At 38.4% G+C, this 19,159-nt stretch overlaps 1 protein-coding gene and 1 long non-coding RNA gene across 9 annotated transcripts in view; one reads left to right on the forward strand and one right to left on the reverse strand.

The window, feature by feature from the left end:
* The window catches only part of LOC131384092 (uncharacterized), a 61,369-nt gene that overhangs the window by 5,898 nt on the left and 36,312 nt on the right, over positions 1-19,159 (forward strand). The gene's annotated exons all lie outside the window — the stretch shown is intronic.
* Positions 3,611-19,159, reverse strand: part of LOC116473208 (rab GTPase-activating protein 1-like) — a 293,936-nt gene continuing 278,387 nt past the window's right edge. For all 8 annotated transcript variants that reach the window (XM_032160934.2, XM_058443075.1, XM_032160932.2 and 5 more), the window contains 5 exons: positions 12,828-12,932; positions 9,803-9,886; positions 5,751-5,822; positions 5,138-5,335; positions 3,611-4,130 (listed from right to left, as the gene is read on the reverse strand). In XM_032160934.2, the coding sequence (XP_032016825.1) occupies positions 3,978-4,130; positions 5,138-5,335; positions 5,751-5,822; positions 9,803-9,886; positions 12,828-12,932 (612 nt within the window). In that variant the 3' untranslated portion in view covers positions 3,611-3,977. The remainder of the gene's footprint in view (positions 4,131-5,137; positions 5,336-5,750; positions 5,823-9,802; positions 9,887-12,827; positions 12,933-19,159) is intronic.

The raw sequence follows: 19,159 nt of genomic DNA on the forward strand, positions 1-19,159 counted from the left end.
TTTCTTGAAATCTCAATGTGTATTTGGTTGTGTGGTACCCAGGTAAACAAAAGAAGCAGAGATACTCTATATAAAATTCTTCCAATTAAATACACATACAAACCTAATAGTGTTCAAATCATACAACAGAATTTCTTCACTCTCTCATTTGTAATTGGAGCAAAGGAGTCAGTATTTTGGAGTGTTTTTAAGGGGCAAGTTATATAATATAATCATCTTGCTAATCAAATAAAAGTGTTCTTTCCCAGAAGATAAACAAAACCAAGGCATTTAATTAAAAAAAAATTTTTTTTTTTTCCCTTAAAGGGGCCCCCTAATCAGGCAGCTAGCTAAGTGTTTGATGCAAAGGTTGGTGGAAGAGTTAGTAGACAGATTTTAGTGAAAGTAAAAGAAGGCTTAAACCCCTACATCAGTTACACGTGTGATTCTCCTTCTGGGTGACTGGCTGACTCCGTTAAAGATCTAACTCTATCTCCTCTGCCCAAATCTGTATTGTTTTCTGTTGGTTTTCTCACTTCAGCTAGGAAATAAAGCAACTAGTTATTAACTGGAAAATATTTTAAGAAAATGGAGCAGGGGTTGGAGAAAAATAAATATTAATATACCCTAGGAAAAAAATGAAAGAAGATACATACTATTAAATATCCCCACATCCATACAAAGGTTGCTTTTCTACTTTACTCAGGACATTTCAGAAAGTCAATGAAGAAGAAAGTACTAATTTAACAGCTGGGAGAGGGGCAGAAGACACTGGTTGAATGGCATTCCTATTAGTGTTCCTGATAGGCACTCATAAATAAACAGAACATTAAGTAACTGAGAATTTCTTTGCATTAAATTATATGTAACTAAATATAACCAAATTTTGACATGGTTCAGGATGTGGGAAGCTAGCAAACATATGCACTGCAAAATCCAGCTTGGTTTCTTTCAGATTTAAAGATGTGTTTAGATTCTCAAGATATAAAAGCTGATGAACTGAATTATGAAGTTGAAGTTCATTCATTTAATTTTTTCTGCAGAATTTAATGAAAATAGAAATGATCAATTCTTAGATACTGCAAATATTAGATTTTCAGAGGAATGTTTTATACAGAGTGCATCCTAGGAAAGGATGAAAAACACGAGAATGTTTTGAAACTTTCCTGGATATTTGGCTGGTTAATCTCTTCTAAATGAAATTCAAGAGAAGAGATGCAATTCTCAAATATATCTCAAAATAAGTGAAATTAAAACTAGGAGTTACTTCATGCTGGGATGCATGAGTTTTCCAACAATAGACAGTGAAGGACATATTGTTTGGAATATTGCTATTATAACATATTGTATGAACAATCATATCACATACCAAATTCTGAATTTTCTTTGTTTCTAGTCTTTACTATTGCTACTGACTCAAAGGCATTGCAGTGAAGGAGAGTTTAGGCTTATGGTACCAACAGGCATACCCAAGTATGATATGGGGCTGGAGAATTAAAAAAAAAAACTATGTATTGCCCTCATAATCTTTTGAAAGAGCTAAAAGAAAACTCAAAAGATGGACTTATCAAACTTTGAGAGGTATGTACCTGGTGATTTTTCGAGACGGAATTTTGCTTTTGTCGCCCAGGCTGGAGTGCAATGGCGTAATCTTGGCTCACTGCAACCTCTGCCTCCGGGGTTCAAGTGATTCTCCTGCCTCAACCTCCCGAGTAGCTGGGATTACAGGCGCCCACCACCACGCCCGGCTAATTTTTGTATTTTGTAGTAGAGATAGGGTTTCACCATGTTGGCCAGGCTGGTCTCAAACTCCTGACCTTAGGTGATCCACCCATCTCAGCCTCCCAAAGTGCTGGGATTACAGACGTGAGCCACCATGCCTGGCCAGGGGGGGATTTTTCTTTTTAAAAGGAAAGGGACTATGAAGTTGAACAAAGTCTTCAGATAAGGGATTGACCTAGAGCCATTATGTTTCTCCCTCACCTACTATTACTTAAAGAAAGTTATGCACTTTAGGCATTCTGTGGAATGTACTTATTTTTGTAAATTGAAACAAGCTCTGCACAGAACCATGAAATTCACAACATAAAAGAGCATCTTTAATTTAGCTGGCCATTTGATAAGGCAACTGCACAGGGCTTCTTGGAATCAAAGCGTAAAGTACCAGTAAAGCTAACAGCCTATACTAAATGATTTACAAAAACAAGTGCCAAGATAACATTTTCTAGCTATTATATTTTACAAAAAAAAAAAAAAATAGCTTATCTAGACCACCATGTAGAGAATGTTAAAGCCAACAGACGCTTGGAACGCTGGGTTATGTTCCTTTTTGTTAAGAAAATAAATTTTGTAATGAAAGATGTCAGAACAACAACAAAAGATTTATGTAAGAAAAGTATTATCTGATGAGTATAACATAACAATCACATCAGTTTTATGGGCTGTAGAGAATATAAACACAGATAAAGGGGATTTCACTTTTTAGAACATAAAAGATCATTTTAGAGGAAAAGATCCACTGTGAGCAACTTGGTGCATCCTCCTGGGGTGTAGATGGCTCTTATTTGATTCTTCTAAGGGTGTGTTACTTTTAATTGCAAAATATGGCACAGATGAGAATCATTCTGGCACTACAGAGTTTAAGATTCTTTGCAAATAATATGTTCAACAATGAGGCCAATGATGAATATCAACAAATGTTATTGTACATATCTAATAGTAGTTTGGTTGGTGTGAAAGGATCAGAGGCCTCCAAAATAGTTTATAAAATAAAAATAGTTTGCTCTTATCAAATAATTTCCTGGAAGGACTATTTTTATAGGCATGTTAAATATAATTGAAAAAATATTTCCACTAATTTTTAAACAATAGCTTTACCTTTCCATGAGAAAGGTTTTATATTCAATCAAAAATGTTACAAATGCATTTGTATCTCTTTATGGGTACAAAGGACACATTTTCAGGGAACTACAGAAATCAGAAAAAGTTGCCCAGCATTAAACTAAGATGATGTGAGTCTGACCTCTGTTTCCCATTTCAATACTATGTCCTTTAACAAAGTTACAATATTGTTAGTGTCTCCTTAGCAAGTATGTATCAACGTTAAATGAAATACTCTGTCCCTGGTTCTATATTCACTCTGTTCAGCACAATGGCTGAACCTGGGGCTTTTTAGGCGTCTCTGGTAAAGGCTCCCTAAGTCTGTAAGGCGCAATATCCACCTTTAACTTTATAATTGCCAGAAGTCACATCTGTGTCCATACTCAGGCATACTTAGGAACTCACAGTTCTTAAAAGGATCTGTTAGAATACCACAGCCCAAATGATCCTAACCTACACTTATTAAAATCTCAGTTCCTTTTACCTAGTGTATAGTCTGAACAGCCCGTCTACTCCTGGCACTTCATTTCCAGATGTACCGAACAGAAAATGAAAGTAAACCAATGATCGCTGATTGGTTCTTTCCTTTGGACAGGATTATCACACCCCTGGGAATCAGGCTCAGGAGGAAACCTGAGAGTGGTCATGCCTGGCCCCACAGTGTGTTTTATCAGAATAAATCCTGAAAACTTAAGATGTTTAGGTTTCAATTTTTTTTTCCTGTGACAAAGATCTTCTTATCCCTTCAACCTTGCAATAACAGATGTCTCCATTTTTATGTAAGATAAAAATAATTATGAATAATTAGCTCTAAATAAGGATTTAGTTCTGAATTACTTATTTCCAACTAAACATCAGGCAAACAAAATAGTATGTAATACTATGATGGATCTGAACATGGCCTTCCGTGAAGCTGGAAAATAGGTATTTAACATAGAACAGGTCAGTTTAAATAACATCCCTTTGAAAAGTGTCATACAAGAAAGAGTGAGAGCTACTGAAAGATTCTGGCTTGTTTTCTGGCCTCCTTGACTTTCCTTCAAAGGGACACCAGGAAGAATCCTCCCAGATTTCCATTGCTTTGAACATTGTGCTCTTGTGCTTGGGTAAGGCTGGAACTATGTGCTCTCCTTGGGTGGCTGGGTGACCGGTGCTGGCTGCAATGGCTGGGTGCCCGTGGCCGTTTTGATAGAGTTCAGGGTTTTGCTAAACCAAGAGTTTTTCGCAGCTTGGATTTCATTCATAAGGGCTCCTCGCTGATGTTCAAGTTCCTAATTAAAGCAAGAAAATCATCTGAGTTTGTTTTCTCTTTGCCAATAAATAAATAAAAGTGTACAGCTTTTTGGAGTCTCAAGGTATATACTGCCAATTTTCCTCCCACAAAACCCAGGAGAGATTGAATTGGCTTCTTAGTACAAGGATAAAGTTAAGAACTAAAAGATGTATCAAAAATCTAGAATTTGTGCTTTCTTTCAACAGTGAAAGAAAACCTCATTTTATTATTATTTTTTTTTTGCTGCAAGTTAGGTCCAAATTTAGATTTAGGTTCAACCCGAGATAACAGGTTTAAAAACCACAAATAAATGTAAACATATGGATGAATTTTTACTGCTGGTGTAAGCATGAATGAATTCCAGTTCCAAAGAAATAGGCTTTGCCCTAAGAATGTCCAAGGTCAGAGCAGACACATGGTGGAAGCTGGCTGGTGTGGTGGAGGCTGACAACATGGCAGCCATGGTGCTGGTAGGGATCATTGGGAAAATGAAATGAAGAGTCCATCAGAAGCCAGGACTATTTCTGATTGTATTATGCTCCAATATGGAGAAAGGTAATGGGGAAAGGGGTTTGACAAAATGAGCTAAAGATAAAAAGAAGCTCTAAAGGAAAGAACAGGTGTCAGCCAATGTGTGACTCTCAGGGTAGACACAGCAGAGGGGGTTTGGTTTTTCATTTTCAGGATCAGCCACTGAAGTGACCACATTCTGTGAGAAAGGATGTAAGCAAAAAATCTCAGGGTAAAAAAAACAAAAAGCATATGCTTAATTAAGTTCCCATAAGATATAATTTTAATTATTAAAATTTCATTTAAAATTATATATTTGTTTATATCAGCGTTAAGAATACATGATATAAAATGTGATTATGCAGGACACATTAGCAGACAGAAAATGTATTCATCATACAATTCTGACCTAGATAGGTATATTCTGAAGTACTAGAGTATCCTGGACCATTAATTGTTTATTCTTTCTTCTTGTTCTTTTATCAAATCACCAACCTGAATTTTACACTTGGCCTCCACCAACTGCAGTTTGGTTTGTGCCAGTTCCAGTTCCATCTCTCTCAGCTGCTTCTTAAGTGAGTCTTTCTCATCATCCGTTTCAATTCCCTGGTCCCCTCTGCTTGTGGCTGCTAGTTTCAAAGCACCCTCCTTGCTGAAAATGTCACTGCAGTGTTTGCATGCCATCATCTTACCCTAAAGTATCCAAAAGAGATAACCAACATCAAACTATTCCATAGGCTAAATCACTTTCTGAAACAATTTATGACTTTTTTAGATGCTGCTTATTGTCATGGATGCAGGCCCATTTCTGAAGGTTATTTTTCTTGTGCTGCAATCAAAATCATTAGTCAGCCCGAACCCAACTATCCAAGACGGGTGCTCCTTTTTCCTGAAGTATCTCTAGAATTACCCTAGAAATAGAAAGTATTGTAGCATCTCTTTGAAATCTGTTCTAGAAATTTTATGCTATCATTATTCTTACTAGTCTCCATAATTCCTGTTAATAAATCCTTTAATACAAAATGGTGGTGTTCAGGGTTCTTTCAGGTGCTTACAAGCCTGTGTGACTTTGAAATAAATTTTATCACAGGATGATTTCACTCCTTACCTTTACCGCTTCCAGCTCCTCCTTGCTGGCTGCTTGCTGTTTCTCCAGCCTGGTACTCAACTGCGAACAGATCTAAGGATGAGAAAAGAGTCTTTTACTAGAAAACAGAACAACTCTTGCAGCATGTACACATAACTACTTATCAATTCATATGTTACGCTAGCACGTCTGATCCTAGAAGGAATTTTACAAATGAATAGCACTGCAAATGCCAGTCATTTCGGAAATGAGCAGCAGAAAGCTGGAGCATTCCATATGTAAAGCACACTCTACCTTAATTAGTAGAAACATACAGGGAGTAGATTTGGTTTCTTTCTGTCACTAGCCTGTGACTGGTTCAAGTGAATTCCTGGCCTCACTTTTGGAATTAACCTATAGAATCTTTGCTGAGTATTCACTTTCTACAAGTTAGTATGCTGAGAAAATCTTGATGAGAAGAATTCTAGACAGAAATATCTCCTGTCTACTGTCATAGAAAGAACCTGCTTTCAATCACAAAAGTTTCCTTAAGAAGTGGCAGAGTGATGTTCTCACTCATATGTGGGAGTTGAACAATGAGAACACATGGACATAGGGAGAACATAGGGACATAGGGAGAACACATGAACACATGGACACTGGGGCCTGGTGGAGGGGTAGGGGACTAGGGGAGGCATAACATTAGACGAAATACCTAATGTAGGTGATGGGTTGATAGGTGCAGCAAACCACCATGGCATGTATATACCTATGTAACAAAACTGCACCTTCTGCACATGTACCCCAGAATTTAAGGTATTAAAAAAAAAAAAGAAGTGGCAGAGTGGATAAAACAAAGTTAAAATGACCAGAAAATAATACAGACTAAAACTCTTATTAAGTAGGTTTGGCAACATAGCATAGAAATTAAAAACTTAGCTGCTGGAGTTAAATGTGAGTTTAAGGCAGGCCAACTCCATTTCTTTATAGCTTTGTGAGCTTGGGCAAAGTCATTAATCTAAGACTCAGTTTCCTCATGATTAAAAAGTGCTGTGCTATAGCAATCAAGTGGAAAAAAAAGTATGCGAAGGGATTAGCATAGCACCTGGCCAATAGTAAGTGTACATTAAATAAAATTTATTATTATTATTGATTCTGAAATAAGGTGCTAACAAGTATTAGAATTGGTAGAAATAGGTGCTTTCAAAGGAAAAAAATCTAGATAAGTAAGTATTGGATGTTCAAATCCATTGTCTGAAATAAGAATCTTTTATTTTAGAAAAGTGGATGAAAGGTGGGAGGATCGCTTGAGCCCAGAAGGTCAAGGCTGCAGTGAGCTGTGTTCAGGCCACTACATTCCAGTCTGGGTGACAGAGCAAGACCTTGTCTCACACACACACACACACACACACACACACACACACACACACAAAGATGGAAAAACGGAATGTGAAATTTTAAAGTACAATTTTAGATAAAAACATATATGATCTACCTCTATTATCAAAACAGACATTTAAAAAAATCCCAGTCTACTCAAAAATAGCTCTGGAGATGAGGACTTGCTTGCTGAGTTCAGTTTGTTGAGTTTCATTCCAATTTCTCCAGATCCAAGCCTGAGGAACCATTAGTAGGACTGTACTGACTGATGTTAAAAAGAAGAGATCACCATGGTAGATTCTGCAAGCCTTAAACCCTTTTAAATAAACCAAAACATTATGCATAGAGCCAGTAATAGCCAATTCCAACTATAGAATGCATTTAGATTGTGTCTTATATCCTTATCTTCAAACAGATGGGTCTGTTGCCTTTTGCATTATTTCAAGGGCTTGCCAGATAATATTCAAGAATAGTCCCCAGGATTACTATTTAAAGAGTGCTGCATTTGGTGGCCACCCATGGCATAATCTGGCAATGAAAAACATGCATTTGTAGCAATGGGAAATTCCACATTCCACAGCACATAGTCTTTAATGTTCCTTGTATTGGTTAATGATGTCTACCACCTCTTCTCCTAGATGCCCACATTCAACATCTCAGACCACCTTCAAGGTTTTCTCTTGTCTAGCAAAAAAAAAAAAAGAAAAGAAAAGACTCTCTTTTGTGTCTCCCTTTTCTCTATTTTCATTAGTTATTTAGTTCAGGGACCTGGTTCTTCTTACTTGGACTCTGGTATTCATGGTCTGTCTCCTTGGTTCCACATTTCTTACTGGGACAGATTAGTGCCAATAATATGTCTTTGATTATGCCACTTTCCTGCTCAAAAAGATCCTACCACAAACAAAATAAAATCCAAGGTCCCAAGCCTAGCCCTGAAGACTTTCCTTTATCTGGACCCTAATGTCCCTTTGCTTCTCTTTTGTACTGGAATCTCTTACCAAATGAATTATTTTTCTCTTCACTCATCTACTTCTATGCCTTTGCACATCCTATTCTCTCTTTTCTACCATTTCCATCCTCTTCTTGATCTTATCTCTACAGATCCAAGTCTCATATCACCTTTGAAGCACAGCTCAAAAGGTTTCATTTCCCACATGTAATAAGTTTCCCTTCCTCTTATTTCTACATAGGTATTACCTCCACATTATATGATAAGCTTCTAGAGAAGAAAACTTGAATTCATTCATCTTTTTGTCTGTCAAAGCATTAAGCCTCACAGAGAGCAGGCATTAAATAAACATATATTGATTATCATAGAAGAGTAAAATAGCTCTAAAGTTTTATTTCTCAATCTTCTGTGAATATGCGGATTCCTTATGGAAAGATGTTCAAAATGTATTAGTGAACTAAGGCTAGTTACAAAAAAATAGGATAAACAATACAATTCATCCTGTTTATATATATTATAAATTTATTTATAAAGCATTTGTATAGCAACAATGCATATTCAATATATTACAATGATTATTTCTAGCTAGAAAGATTGAGGGAGATTTGTTTTCTTTGTGCTTCTCTGCACTATTCTAATTTTCCACAAGAACACAAATTTAATTTATAAGCAAAAAAACACATTTTTTAAAAAAGTAAGTATCAGACTTCAGAGTCCTATGTGAAGTAGAAGACCCCAGGGAAATCTTTAGATCAGAAGATGGCATATGGTACTTTAATTCTAGAAACCTGGAATTTGAACAGATCACTCAGGGTCTCAGCAATGAGAGGAATCCTTGCCATGTCCAGCCAACAGGAAGGACAAGAAGATACCAGTAGATACCAGGAAAGGCCGCTTTCTGAGTCCACTCTGGTGATGGGGCCAGAAACATCCTCAAGAAGATGAGCCCTTGGTTAAAAGCATTTTAAGGTTCACAATAGAAAGCTTCCTGCTAGCATTGGCCTGCAGAGGGGAAGGCCACATAGCCATGTGGGAAAAAGAGTGCCTACCACATTGTGTACCGTGGTAGCAAAGGACACACTGATCCCCTAGCTACTGCCATTTAATACAATAATTAAACTTCACAAAGAGGCAAATGTTCCGAGTGTGATCTGCTGGAAATTAGCTTCTGAGTAAGGCAGAAACAGGATCTCAGTAGTCATCAAAAGGTTTTTCTATTCCTCTAAATCTACCCAACACTGTAAACAACCAATAGATTGTTTTGGTCAGTTAGACCTCCCAAGTTATCAGTTATAAGTAATAAGCTATAAGTAATAAGTTATAAGTATGTCCAACCACTGTCTGCTTCAAAGGAGAGAGTGAGTCACCAAATTTAATAAATCTGGAAAACTATTCTGGAAACTTTAAAAACAAAAATATTTATTCCCCAAAGAAAAACAACAAAATAATTACTTTTTATTTTTATTTTTTTAGAGACAGGGTCTTGCTCTGTTGCCCAGGCTGAAGTGCAGTGGTGCAATCATAGTTCACTGCAGCCTCAAACTCCTGGGTACAAGTGATCCTCCTGCCTCAGCCTCCCGGGTAGCTGGGACTACCGGTACACGCCACTGTGTCTGGCTAAAAAAAATTTTTTCTTTGTAGATATGGGGTCCTGCTATGTTGCTCAGGCTAGTCTCAAACTCCTGGCCTCAAGCAAAAAAAAAAAAAAAATTACTTTTATAGCAGCAAACTATAACTAGCTCTGTGTGCCACAGAAGTACATTACCTGTTTATACTCAGCAATGATAGCTGTAGTCTTCTTTATTTCATATTCTGCCTTCTCTAGCTGTTTCCTGAAGACTTCTTTTAGCTAGAAAGAATAGAATGAGAAATATCAGGATTCAGCCAAAATCTTAATAAATTTTCACAAACATCTATATTCAAATCTGTCTGATTCATAGTAACAATGGTAACAACGTTAACTATATAAATTATCTTCATGGAAGCTGCATCTTGATAATCTGAAAAAGTCAATCATCTCCAGAGATACAGAAACCTTACTTTCTTTTCTGTAAAATATGAGACATGTGAACAACACCATTATAAAATTGCTTATGCTTGCTACTTCTAAACATATTGCTAAATAAGTGTCCATTCAGAAGCTATCTTTATCTTTATAAGAGTCTAAAACAGGCCGGGCGCGGTGGCTCAAGCTTGTAATCCTAGCACTTTGGGAGGCCGAGGTGGGTGGATCACGAGGTCAGGAGTTCGAGACCATCCTGGCCAACATAGTGAAACCCCGTCTCTACTAAAAATACAAAAAAATTAGCAGGGCGTGGTGGTGGGTGCCTGTAGTCCCAGCTACTCGGGAGGCTGAGGCAGGAGAATGGCGTGAACCCGGGAGGCAGAGCTTGCAGTGAGCCGAGTTGGTGCCACTGCACTCCAGCCTAGGGGACAGAGCCAGACTCTGTCTCAAAAAAAAAAAAAAAAAAAAAAAAAAAAAGAGTCTAAAACAAAACATCAAGGCAATACTGCATGTTAAATTTATTACTCTTGACGCTATAAATTACTGAAAAAAATCATTGTAGGCCTCCTTACTTATAGTCTACCTTTACTGCTGTTACCTCTCTGGAGGCAGAAACAAGAGGCTTTGGGGACTAGAGTTAGAAAAGATGGGGGAAGATAAGAGCTTTTGGGAAGGACAGGAGATTCAGGGACTAAAGAAACTGACTTTAGAAGGAGCTAAAGTGACACATAATGGCAGGTACTTGTTACAGTCACTGAAATGTTAAATTATGAATGCTATAGTTACAACCACAGTTATTTTTGTGGCCCAGCAGCTCTAGAATTCTAGGTATAGGGGAAAATTAAGGTGATAGAAAAGCTCAGGTGCTACCAGATACAAAGGAAAGAATTAAATTCTGCAAGTTGTTGAACAAACAAGTAATGAAACAAACAAAAAACAACTCTGCTTAAACTTTAAGTACATAATCAGAATAAAGAGATGCGTTCTGCACTAAAGCATCCCAAATTATTAATGGCATATACTCTGTAATTGCTAATTCATAAATTATTGCAATTTATAATTGCACTCCTCATTAGATTTCTGAATTTCTTCATATCTGTTAGATTCTAAAATTCTAAAAGCAATTGGTAAGTTATACTGATCTACACTCACTTGTTTATATTGATCTTTATTCTCTATCCGACATAATTTAAGGACATAAACGAGAACCTTCTCGCCTCCCACGATAAGGCCCCATAGATGTTAGGACAGACTTGGCTGGCTGAGAGTCTTTGAGCAAGGGTCACTAAATTTATCTAAACCATAGTTTCCTCATCTGAAAATGAGAATAATCCCTATTTTACAAGGGTACCATAATGATTAAAACAGTCACACACACACAGACGCACACGGAGGGGAGGAAGTGCAAAGCATCTTGCGTTGTTCTTGCAACATACTAGGTGAGTATTCAAGTGTCACATTCCTTCCCATTTTAGGTATCAATTGCTTACAGGCTAGTATATTTTGTCTATGGAACCACGGAGCAGGTAGAACCTGGGTTAAATTTATTTGCCAAGAGCTTTATGCCTCATCTAGAGTAGCTTAAGTGGCCCAAAGATGGCAGGAAGTAAAGAAAAAACAAAACCCATTAAGGAGCCTAAATAATCTAAAACTGAGTAATCAGCCCCTGAAAATTTTTGAGTAGGTAAAAAATATATATCCTGGGTGGCTGTAAACGCCAAAGACTCATTAAATCAGATTCCAAGGAAAAAGAAACCATGGAACACTTTATAAAGTCTGGAAGGTGCTAAATGACACACTCCTCCACATGTAACTTTAGTGGAACTTTTTTTCTGGTTGCTTGGATGTAGATCTTTGAAATGCTTTATGCTGTGCTTTAAGTTTAGTATTACTGATGTCTCAGAATGAAACTCATTAAAATAAGCTAATCACGATTTGAGATGCTTCCTCACTTTATAAGTTAGCTATATTAGTAAAATTCAAACACACTCTTGGCAGAAGACTTCAATTGTTTGTGATGAAACTCTGACTCATAATCTAATCTGTGTCAGGCCCCTGGCTGGGACTGACAGGGGTAGAAAACATTGATGAAGCAGCATGTTCTTCCTTGGGGAAGCGGAGAGCTCCAATTCCTTGGGCCGATAGGCCTCTCTGCCCGTCCTATACTGCTTTGCATTGGTGGCATTTTCTGGCTCATTAGCCTTACAGCTCCCATGAAGAGTGTAGGGTGCTAACTTCAAGGCTGGTTCCCAAAATGTTTCTTTATATTCCCCCAGGAAATAGGTTTGAAAGCATCGCCAGGAATACTGATGCTGCTTAAGGTGTGAATCAGGAAAATGAAGTGTGACTGATTGAGGCAGGGGCTGCGTGGCAACTCCCAACAGAGATCTCTAGGCTTTCGGTTTAACAATGCTCATAAACTACTTCAGAGAAGTCAATTATCTTGGAGATACAACACAAAATTTGCAGATTCGTCAAAGCTCTTGGATCATAATTCCAAGTTACTAAACTTAGAGAAAACTCAACACTCTTGCTAAATATCTCAGTAAAGGCAAATTCCTAAAAGCTGTTCAAGGGTAGAAATACTGCCTCCTCTTTTAACACCCTTCAAAAAAAAAAATGTCAGAAATGTTGGACAAAAATGTTGAGTAAGTACACTCAACTACTTACATTACTGCTTTAACATCACCTTTGATTTAGAAGAAATTTAATTTTCCTTCTTTTTTATAGTATTAATTCCCTACCAACATACTTTTGTAAAGAAAAGCCTACATATTCCTTTTACCTGGGCAGTCTCTTCCTCTTGCTTCCTCTTCTCCTCTTCAGTCTCTACCAGCCTCTGTTTGGTCAAGAGGAGCTCCTTATTCAACACATCTGCCTTGTCTTCTGCCTGCAAATCATGGTACATCACAGTCATACAGAGGGTAAAGAAAGTGTGTGGAAACTTTCTCCAAACCCAATCTTCAGTTGCTGTTCCAAAATTATTGCAAGTCATTCTTTTCCCTCCTAGCTCAACCAAGGGATGGCTGCTTTCACTGAATGCCAACTATGTGCCAGCTAGTTGGCACACATTATTTCTAATCCACACACCAACAATAATTTTACAGATTATGACAGTGAGGTTTGGAAAGATCCAACAAACTGTCTGGGGTCACACATCTAATACAGTCATGATCTGAATTCAGATTTGAATAACATCAAAGTCCATCCTCCTTCTAAATGCTTCTTACAGATTTTTAGATGTTACAACAGCACTCACTCTGTGTAGATGGTTCTGATGAAGGGGTAGAGCCTCACATAGAAACTTTCAGCTGGTGGAGAATGGGGGTTGACTCAGAGAGGAGGAGCAGACAGGCTGGTCTGAGGACAACAATTAGGTGGCAAATTCAAAGACTAGCTGAGGTAAACCTGCCCACATGGCCACTCACACAGGGCAGTGAGTCTAGTAAGGAGAAATCAAGACCAAAAACCCATGATAGAGCCATGAAGAAAATGGAAATATGGACCAGGAACCCAGGAAGAAAAGATCATATTTCTAGAATGATGATGTCTATTTAACACGTTGGACTCTCACCTTTTAGGCCTTGGCTTCAAGTTCACATGGCAATGAAGCATGCCCTCAGCCCTGGCCCACTCACCCTCATCTAAATTAGCTCCCCTATCTAAATCTCTCATATTTCCCTTAATAGGACTGTAATGACAACTTACACATGGTATTTATTTGTCTTGCCCACTAGGCTTTAAGCTCCAGGAGATAAGATCTATATCTCTCTTGCTCATCACTCTATCCCAAGCACCAAGCCCAATGCCAAGTACAGAATAGGTGCTCCCTAAGTACGTGGTGAATGAAGAGGTGTGGCTAAATCATTGCAGATGTAGACTGCATGCAGTGGAAATGGCAGAAGGCCACAGGATGAGTTCAGCAGAGAGAACCCAGACACAGAGGACAGGCAATTATGTGAAGAAGCTATCCCTGGCTGACAGCAGCAAAATGTTATCCAAGTAATGGTGAAAACTGGCCGGGTGGCCTTCTGTCCGTCTTCTGCCATATCTCCCACATGTCCAGATGGGCCAGGCCAGCTCAGTCTGCTGAGGACTGGCCAGGCGGCCTTCTCTCTGTTTTCTGCCGTATCTCCTGCATGTCCAGATGGCCAGGCCAGCACAGTCTGCTGGTGACTGTAGAGAAACTGCATTCCAGCTGCTCTGCTTGCCCTGTCTTCTGGCTCCTGATGGCTCATAGCCCAGTGGTTAGAGCTCTGTTTGCAGATCATTTGAAACCGTTGGGTAGTTAAGGCGAAAAAGTCCCTTAAAAGTCTTTCAGACTCTAAAAATTGCTGATGCATTAGATGTTAGGGGGGAAAATCTAACAGCAAATTAACACGCTAAAATGAGAGGCAGACCTTGAGAATGCAATATGAACACTGCAAGTCAAGTTTTCATAAGTTGTAAGTCACCTGATGCACATCATGAAAGCATGTGGCATAAAGTACAGCATTTTAAAAGAAAAAAGAGAAAAATAAATAAATAAACCATGGAAGCACAAAGCTTCCATTCTAGAGCCCCAAGCCAGATGACTGACTGAGGTTACTCACAAAGCAGGGAGACTCTCCCCAAAGTCTCTGACAGATAGGCACAGAGTGGCACTTTAAGAGCAGCTGTACAGCCGGGCGCGGTGGCTCACACCTGTAATCCCAGCACTTTGGGAGGCTGAGGCGGGCTGATCGCAAGGTCAGGAGATCGAGACCATCCTGGCTAACATGGTGAAACCCCATCTCTACTGAAAATACAAAAAAAATTAGCCGGGCATGGTGGCGGGTGCCTGTAGTCCCAGCTACTTGGGAGGCTGAGGCAGGAGAATGGCATGAACCCGGGAGGCGGAGCTTGCAGTGAGATCTTGCCACTGCATTCCAGCCTGGGCGACAGAGCGAGACTCCGTCTCAAAAAAAAAAAAGCAGTTGTACTGCTCATTTCAGTGTTCTTAAAAACTGAACCAACTCTCACCCTGTAACTGCAGCCCACTGGTTCACGTTCTACCCGAGAATGTTTGAGCCCTGCTAATAAAGAAGACTGCAACTAAGCCTTCCTCTTACAGGACCCACAGCAATTTCCACTTTGTGAAGAGACTGATCCTTTCATAATGTTCATCATGATACTGAAATAAATGGTTTTTTTTTTTCAGTTTGGTCTTTTGGAGAGCCATCTAAAATTTTACCATTTTGTAAAAATGTTTTAAAGTAAATGCTGGCCGGGCGCGGTGGCTCATGCCTGTAATCCCAGCACTTTGGGAGGCTGAGGCGGGTAGGTCACCCGAAGCCAGGAATTCGGGATCAGCCTGGCCAACATGGTGAAACCCCGTCTCTATTAAGAATACAAAAATCAGCCAGGCATGGTTATGGGCACCTGTAATTCCAGCTACTTGGGAGACAGAGGCAAGAGAATTGCTTGAAACCAGGAGATGGAGGTTGCAGTGAGCCAAGATCACGCTATTGCACTCCAGCCTGGACTACAGAGCTAGACTCTGTCTCAAAGAAAAAAAAAAAAAAAAAAAAGAAATGAAAGAAAAAGAGAAGGGGGAAAAACACTTCCCTGAGGAATTTTTTTCAAAAACACCTAAATGTTTATACTAAGAAGACCTATTATTTTTATTTGCACATTTTCTGCCGAACAGTCTTCATTAGGTGAAGATTAAGGCAACTTCACTTATTTCTACTGTTACCATATACAACATCTGCAGCAATTGTTGTGGGTCCTATAGGGAAGAGTCCAGTTTTCCAGGAAGCTTAATCCACAGTTTCTCCTCTTATGTTAAACAGAAAAGTAGGAGCAATTGTTCTGTTCATCAAAGGAGGGCCAGATCTGAAATAACTTGAGTATCCCTCTAACAGTGGTCTTTTGAATCTTTGTACAGCCAACCACTATACCTCACTTAAGTAGGTATTAACTTTAATGTTAATGAATGAAATGCTAAACACAAATTCTACTTTTGAGCCCAAATTATGAAGCCTTTCAAATTCTACCTTTGAGCCCAAATTATAAAGCCTTCACGATATTTTTTTTTTTTTTTTGAGACAGAGTCTCGCTCTGTCGCCCAGGCTGGAGTACAATGGTGCGATCTCGGCTCACTGCAACCTCCACTGCCCAGGTTCAAGAGATTCTCCTGTCTCAGCCTCCCTTAGTAGCTGGGATTACGGGCGCATGCTGCCACGCCTGGCTAATTTTTTATATTTTTAATAGAGACTCGGTTTCACCGTGTTCCCCAGGCTGGTCTCGAACTCCTAAGCTCAGGCAATCCACCTGCCTCGGCCTCCCAAAGTGCTAGGATTACAGGTGTGAGCCACTGCGCCAGACAGCCTGCACCATAATTTGGTAAGATTGAGAGAAACATTGTCATTATCAAGTCTAAATACTTACCAATATCTTATATTGTCTCATTGATACTGAAAGTTCTAATTGCAATCTAAGGCTTCTGCTACATATGTATGAGAGAAACAAGCACTGCAATGTGTGATTTAATCATGAATCAACCAATTACCTCAGTCCTAGTATCAGAAATGAGGATCTTTGAGAAATGATTTCTGAAAGAACTAACCAGGCCAGTCGTTCAACTTAAAATAAAACAAAATAATTTTCCACTTAGTCCATGTAGCTTCTGGTCTAACAGAACTTGCTATGGTGAGAGGGAATCTAGACCTCTGGTCCTCAGCAGGACAGTACTAATCATGTCTCTTCTCTTTTGTTCCTTGCAAATAGGGAAGGACAAGAAGGGCCTGAAAGCAGATAGCAAACAGAAACTGAAGTGGAGATGTTGTGCCTTTTTTCACTTCTAATCACTGAGAAATCTTTATTTAAGGAATCCGAGAGGGCGCGTTCTCAGAGAGGAAGGCTCTGTCAGAGGGAAAAGCTGAAGAGCCTTTGGTGCCCAGGAAGCCTGAAATTAGCATTAAAATGGTCAGAGTAAGGAATGATTTATTTTTGCAAAGAACCTAATTTCCTAATTAATGTTTGTTTGCTTACATATTGTCTTAAATACAATCTGCTTTTATATTTGTTTAAAGTTTGCCAGTGTTTTGCTATTTTAATTAAGAGATCTGATTTTCATGAACTGGGAATGGGAAAGTACTGGGCAAACTAGGTGAAGGCCTGCAAAGCCAGTACTTTTCACTCGCAGGCTAGGGCCCTTCCTAGAAGACTGGTGGGGCAGGTCACTTCAACTGCAGGGACAGCTTTTTGGTAAGCAAATAAACCCCAATGAGGAGGAAACTGCAAAATCAGAAGTTAGGAGGAAATATGCATGAAATAGCAGTTTTTATTCTTTCATCTAGATAAAAAGCTCCAAAAGGGAGGGTCCAGGCCATGCTTACTCTTCTTAAAAGAGAAGGAAAGAGAGTCGAGAAGGGAGAGGAAGAATGAAGGTCTGATGGAACCTTTTCTTCAGGGGCTGTTATAGCACTCACATCATGAGTTACCCTGGTACTCAGTAATCAATTACTTCAGGAATACCTATAATGGCAGTGACTCCAGACTGACTCACATAAAGGATTCTCTTGGTGAAGAAATGATTTTTAAGATAATAATTTTTTTCTGATTATTAAAGTTATATATATTAGTATTATATTCATATATAATATGCATATTATAATGTTCATTATTTTTCTGATTTTTCAAAGTTCTAATGCTCACTTTTAGTTAACCTATGGTGGTTAGGTAATTTAGGGTCTTTCTATAAATTCTAAATGGGAAAAAACTATAAAGATGAATATAAAAATTATATTTAATCTTATCACACAGAGATTCATAGCAGTAACATTTTTATGTATTTCCTTGTGGGCTTCTTCCCTACCTAGGTATACTATGGTCCCCTTCCCTATGATAACCCAGTGCCAGCCAGTAGCCCTTGAAATTTAGATGCAAACATTATAAATGTTTACTGTTTACAGAAAAAAAAGTATTTAAAAAAATACTATATCATTATTTTCCCATTAAAAAAAATTATTCCAGAAAGACATTTTACAGTCAAACTGTCATTCTCCCCTACTAGTGAACATAGATATAATAATATTTCTATTTTTCATTCTTATAAGTAACACTGCAGTAAACAACCTTGTATATACATTTTTTTAAACAGATTTTTTTTTTAGGATAGCTTTACAAGTCAGAGGATCTCTAGTTTCCTCATCTATATAGTTTCCTCATTCATGAAATGGAGGATTAAAATAATAACTGCTTCCTGGAGTCATTAGGGAGATTCAATGAGATGATGTTTATAAACTGCTTTATTTAGTGCTTGGCACATAGTGGGTACATAGTAAAATTCAATTTTATTATTGCTTAAACCTTTTGACGTCTTAACACATATTACCAACTATATTTCCCAAACAACTTTGAAACTCTCCTTAGCTCATTTCACTGCATCCCCACTGAATCCACTGTTTAAGAATTGTTTCGTTTAGTCAGCCATCATAAGAAAATTATTAATGGATAAAAGATTCAAAATGGCAGAATCAAGTGTGAATCAAGACCATTTGGAAAGTTAACATAGAACCAAGACTTTCATTATAGCACTGACTTATCTCAACAGTCTCATGAATACAAAAATATGACCACTGAGGTAAGGCTAAATTGACCCTGATTGAATGGAGATTTGTTTCTGACTCTCCTAGTCACATATTTCTCATACCACTTCTCACAGCTTCCAAATGGGTGGGCTGAATGAGGTTTGTGGTTAACAGGGCCACAACTTTTTAAAAAACCATTCTCTGGGCAGCTTTTTCTACCTTCCATATCCTGTGTCCCAAGCAACACAGTTTTTGTTTTTGTTTTTGAACTCCCTTTAGTGCCAGCTCTCTCAGTGTCCTCCTCTCCCAGATATAGCACTGTTTTCCTGAACATGGGTCTTATCTCCAACTTTACTATGGTTAGAACTTTTGAGCCACAAAATTGGCTATCTGTATGGGAAAAAAGAAATTGTGGCGGGGCCATTTTCAGCCGTCCTTTAATTTTAAACATTTAAGCAGATTTATGTTATTAATGAATTTGTATTTTTAATATTGTCAATGCATACTTACACCACAGGTAATGACTCTTTTACAGATTCAACAGTCTGAGTGTCAGTTTTTC

Source organism: Hylobates moloch, unplaced genomic scaffold (assembly GCF_009828535.3).
Source record: "Hylobates moloch isolate HMO894 unplaced genomic scaffold, HMol_V3 SCAFFOLD_8, whole genome shotgun sequence".
Lineage (NCBI taxonomy): Eukaryota > Metazoa > Chordata > Mammalia > Primates > Hylobatidae > Hylobates > Hylobates moloch.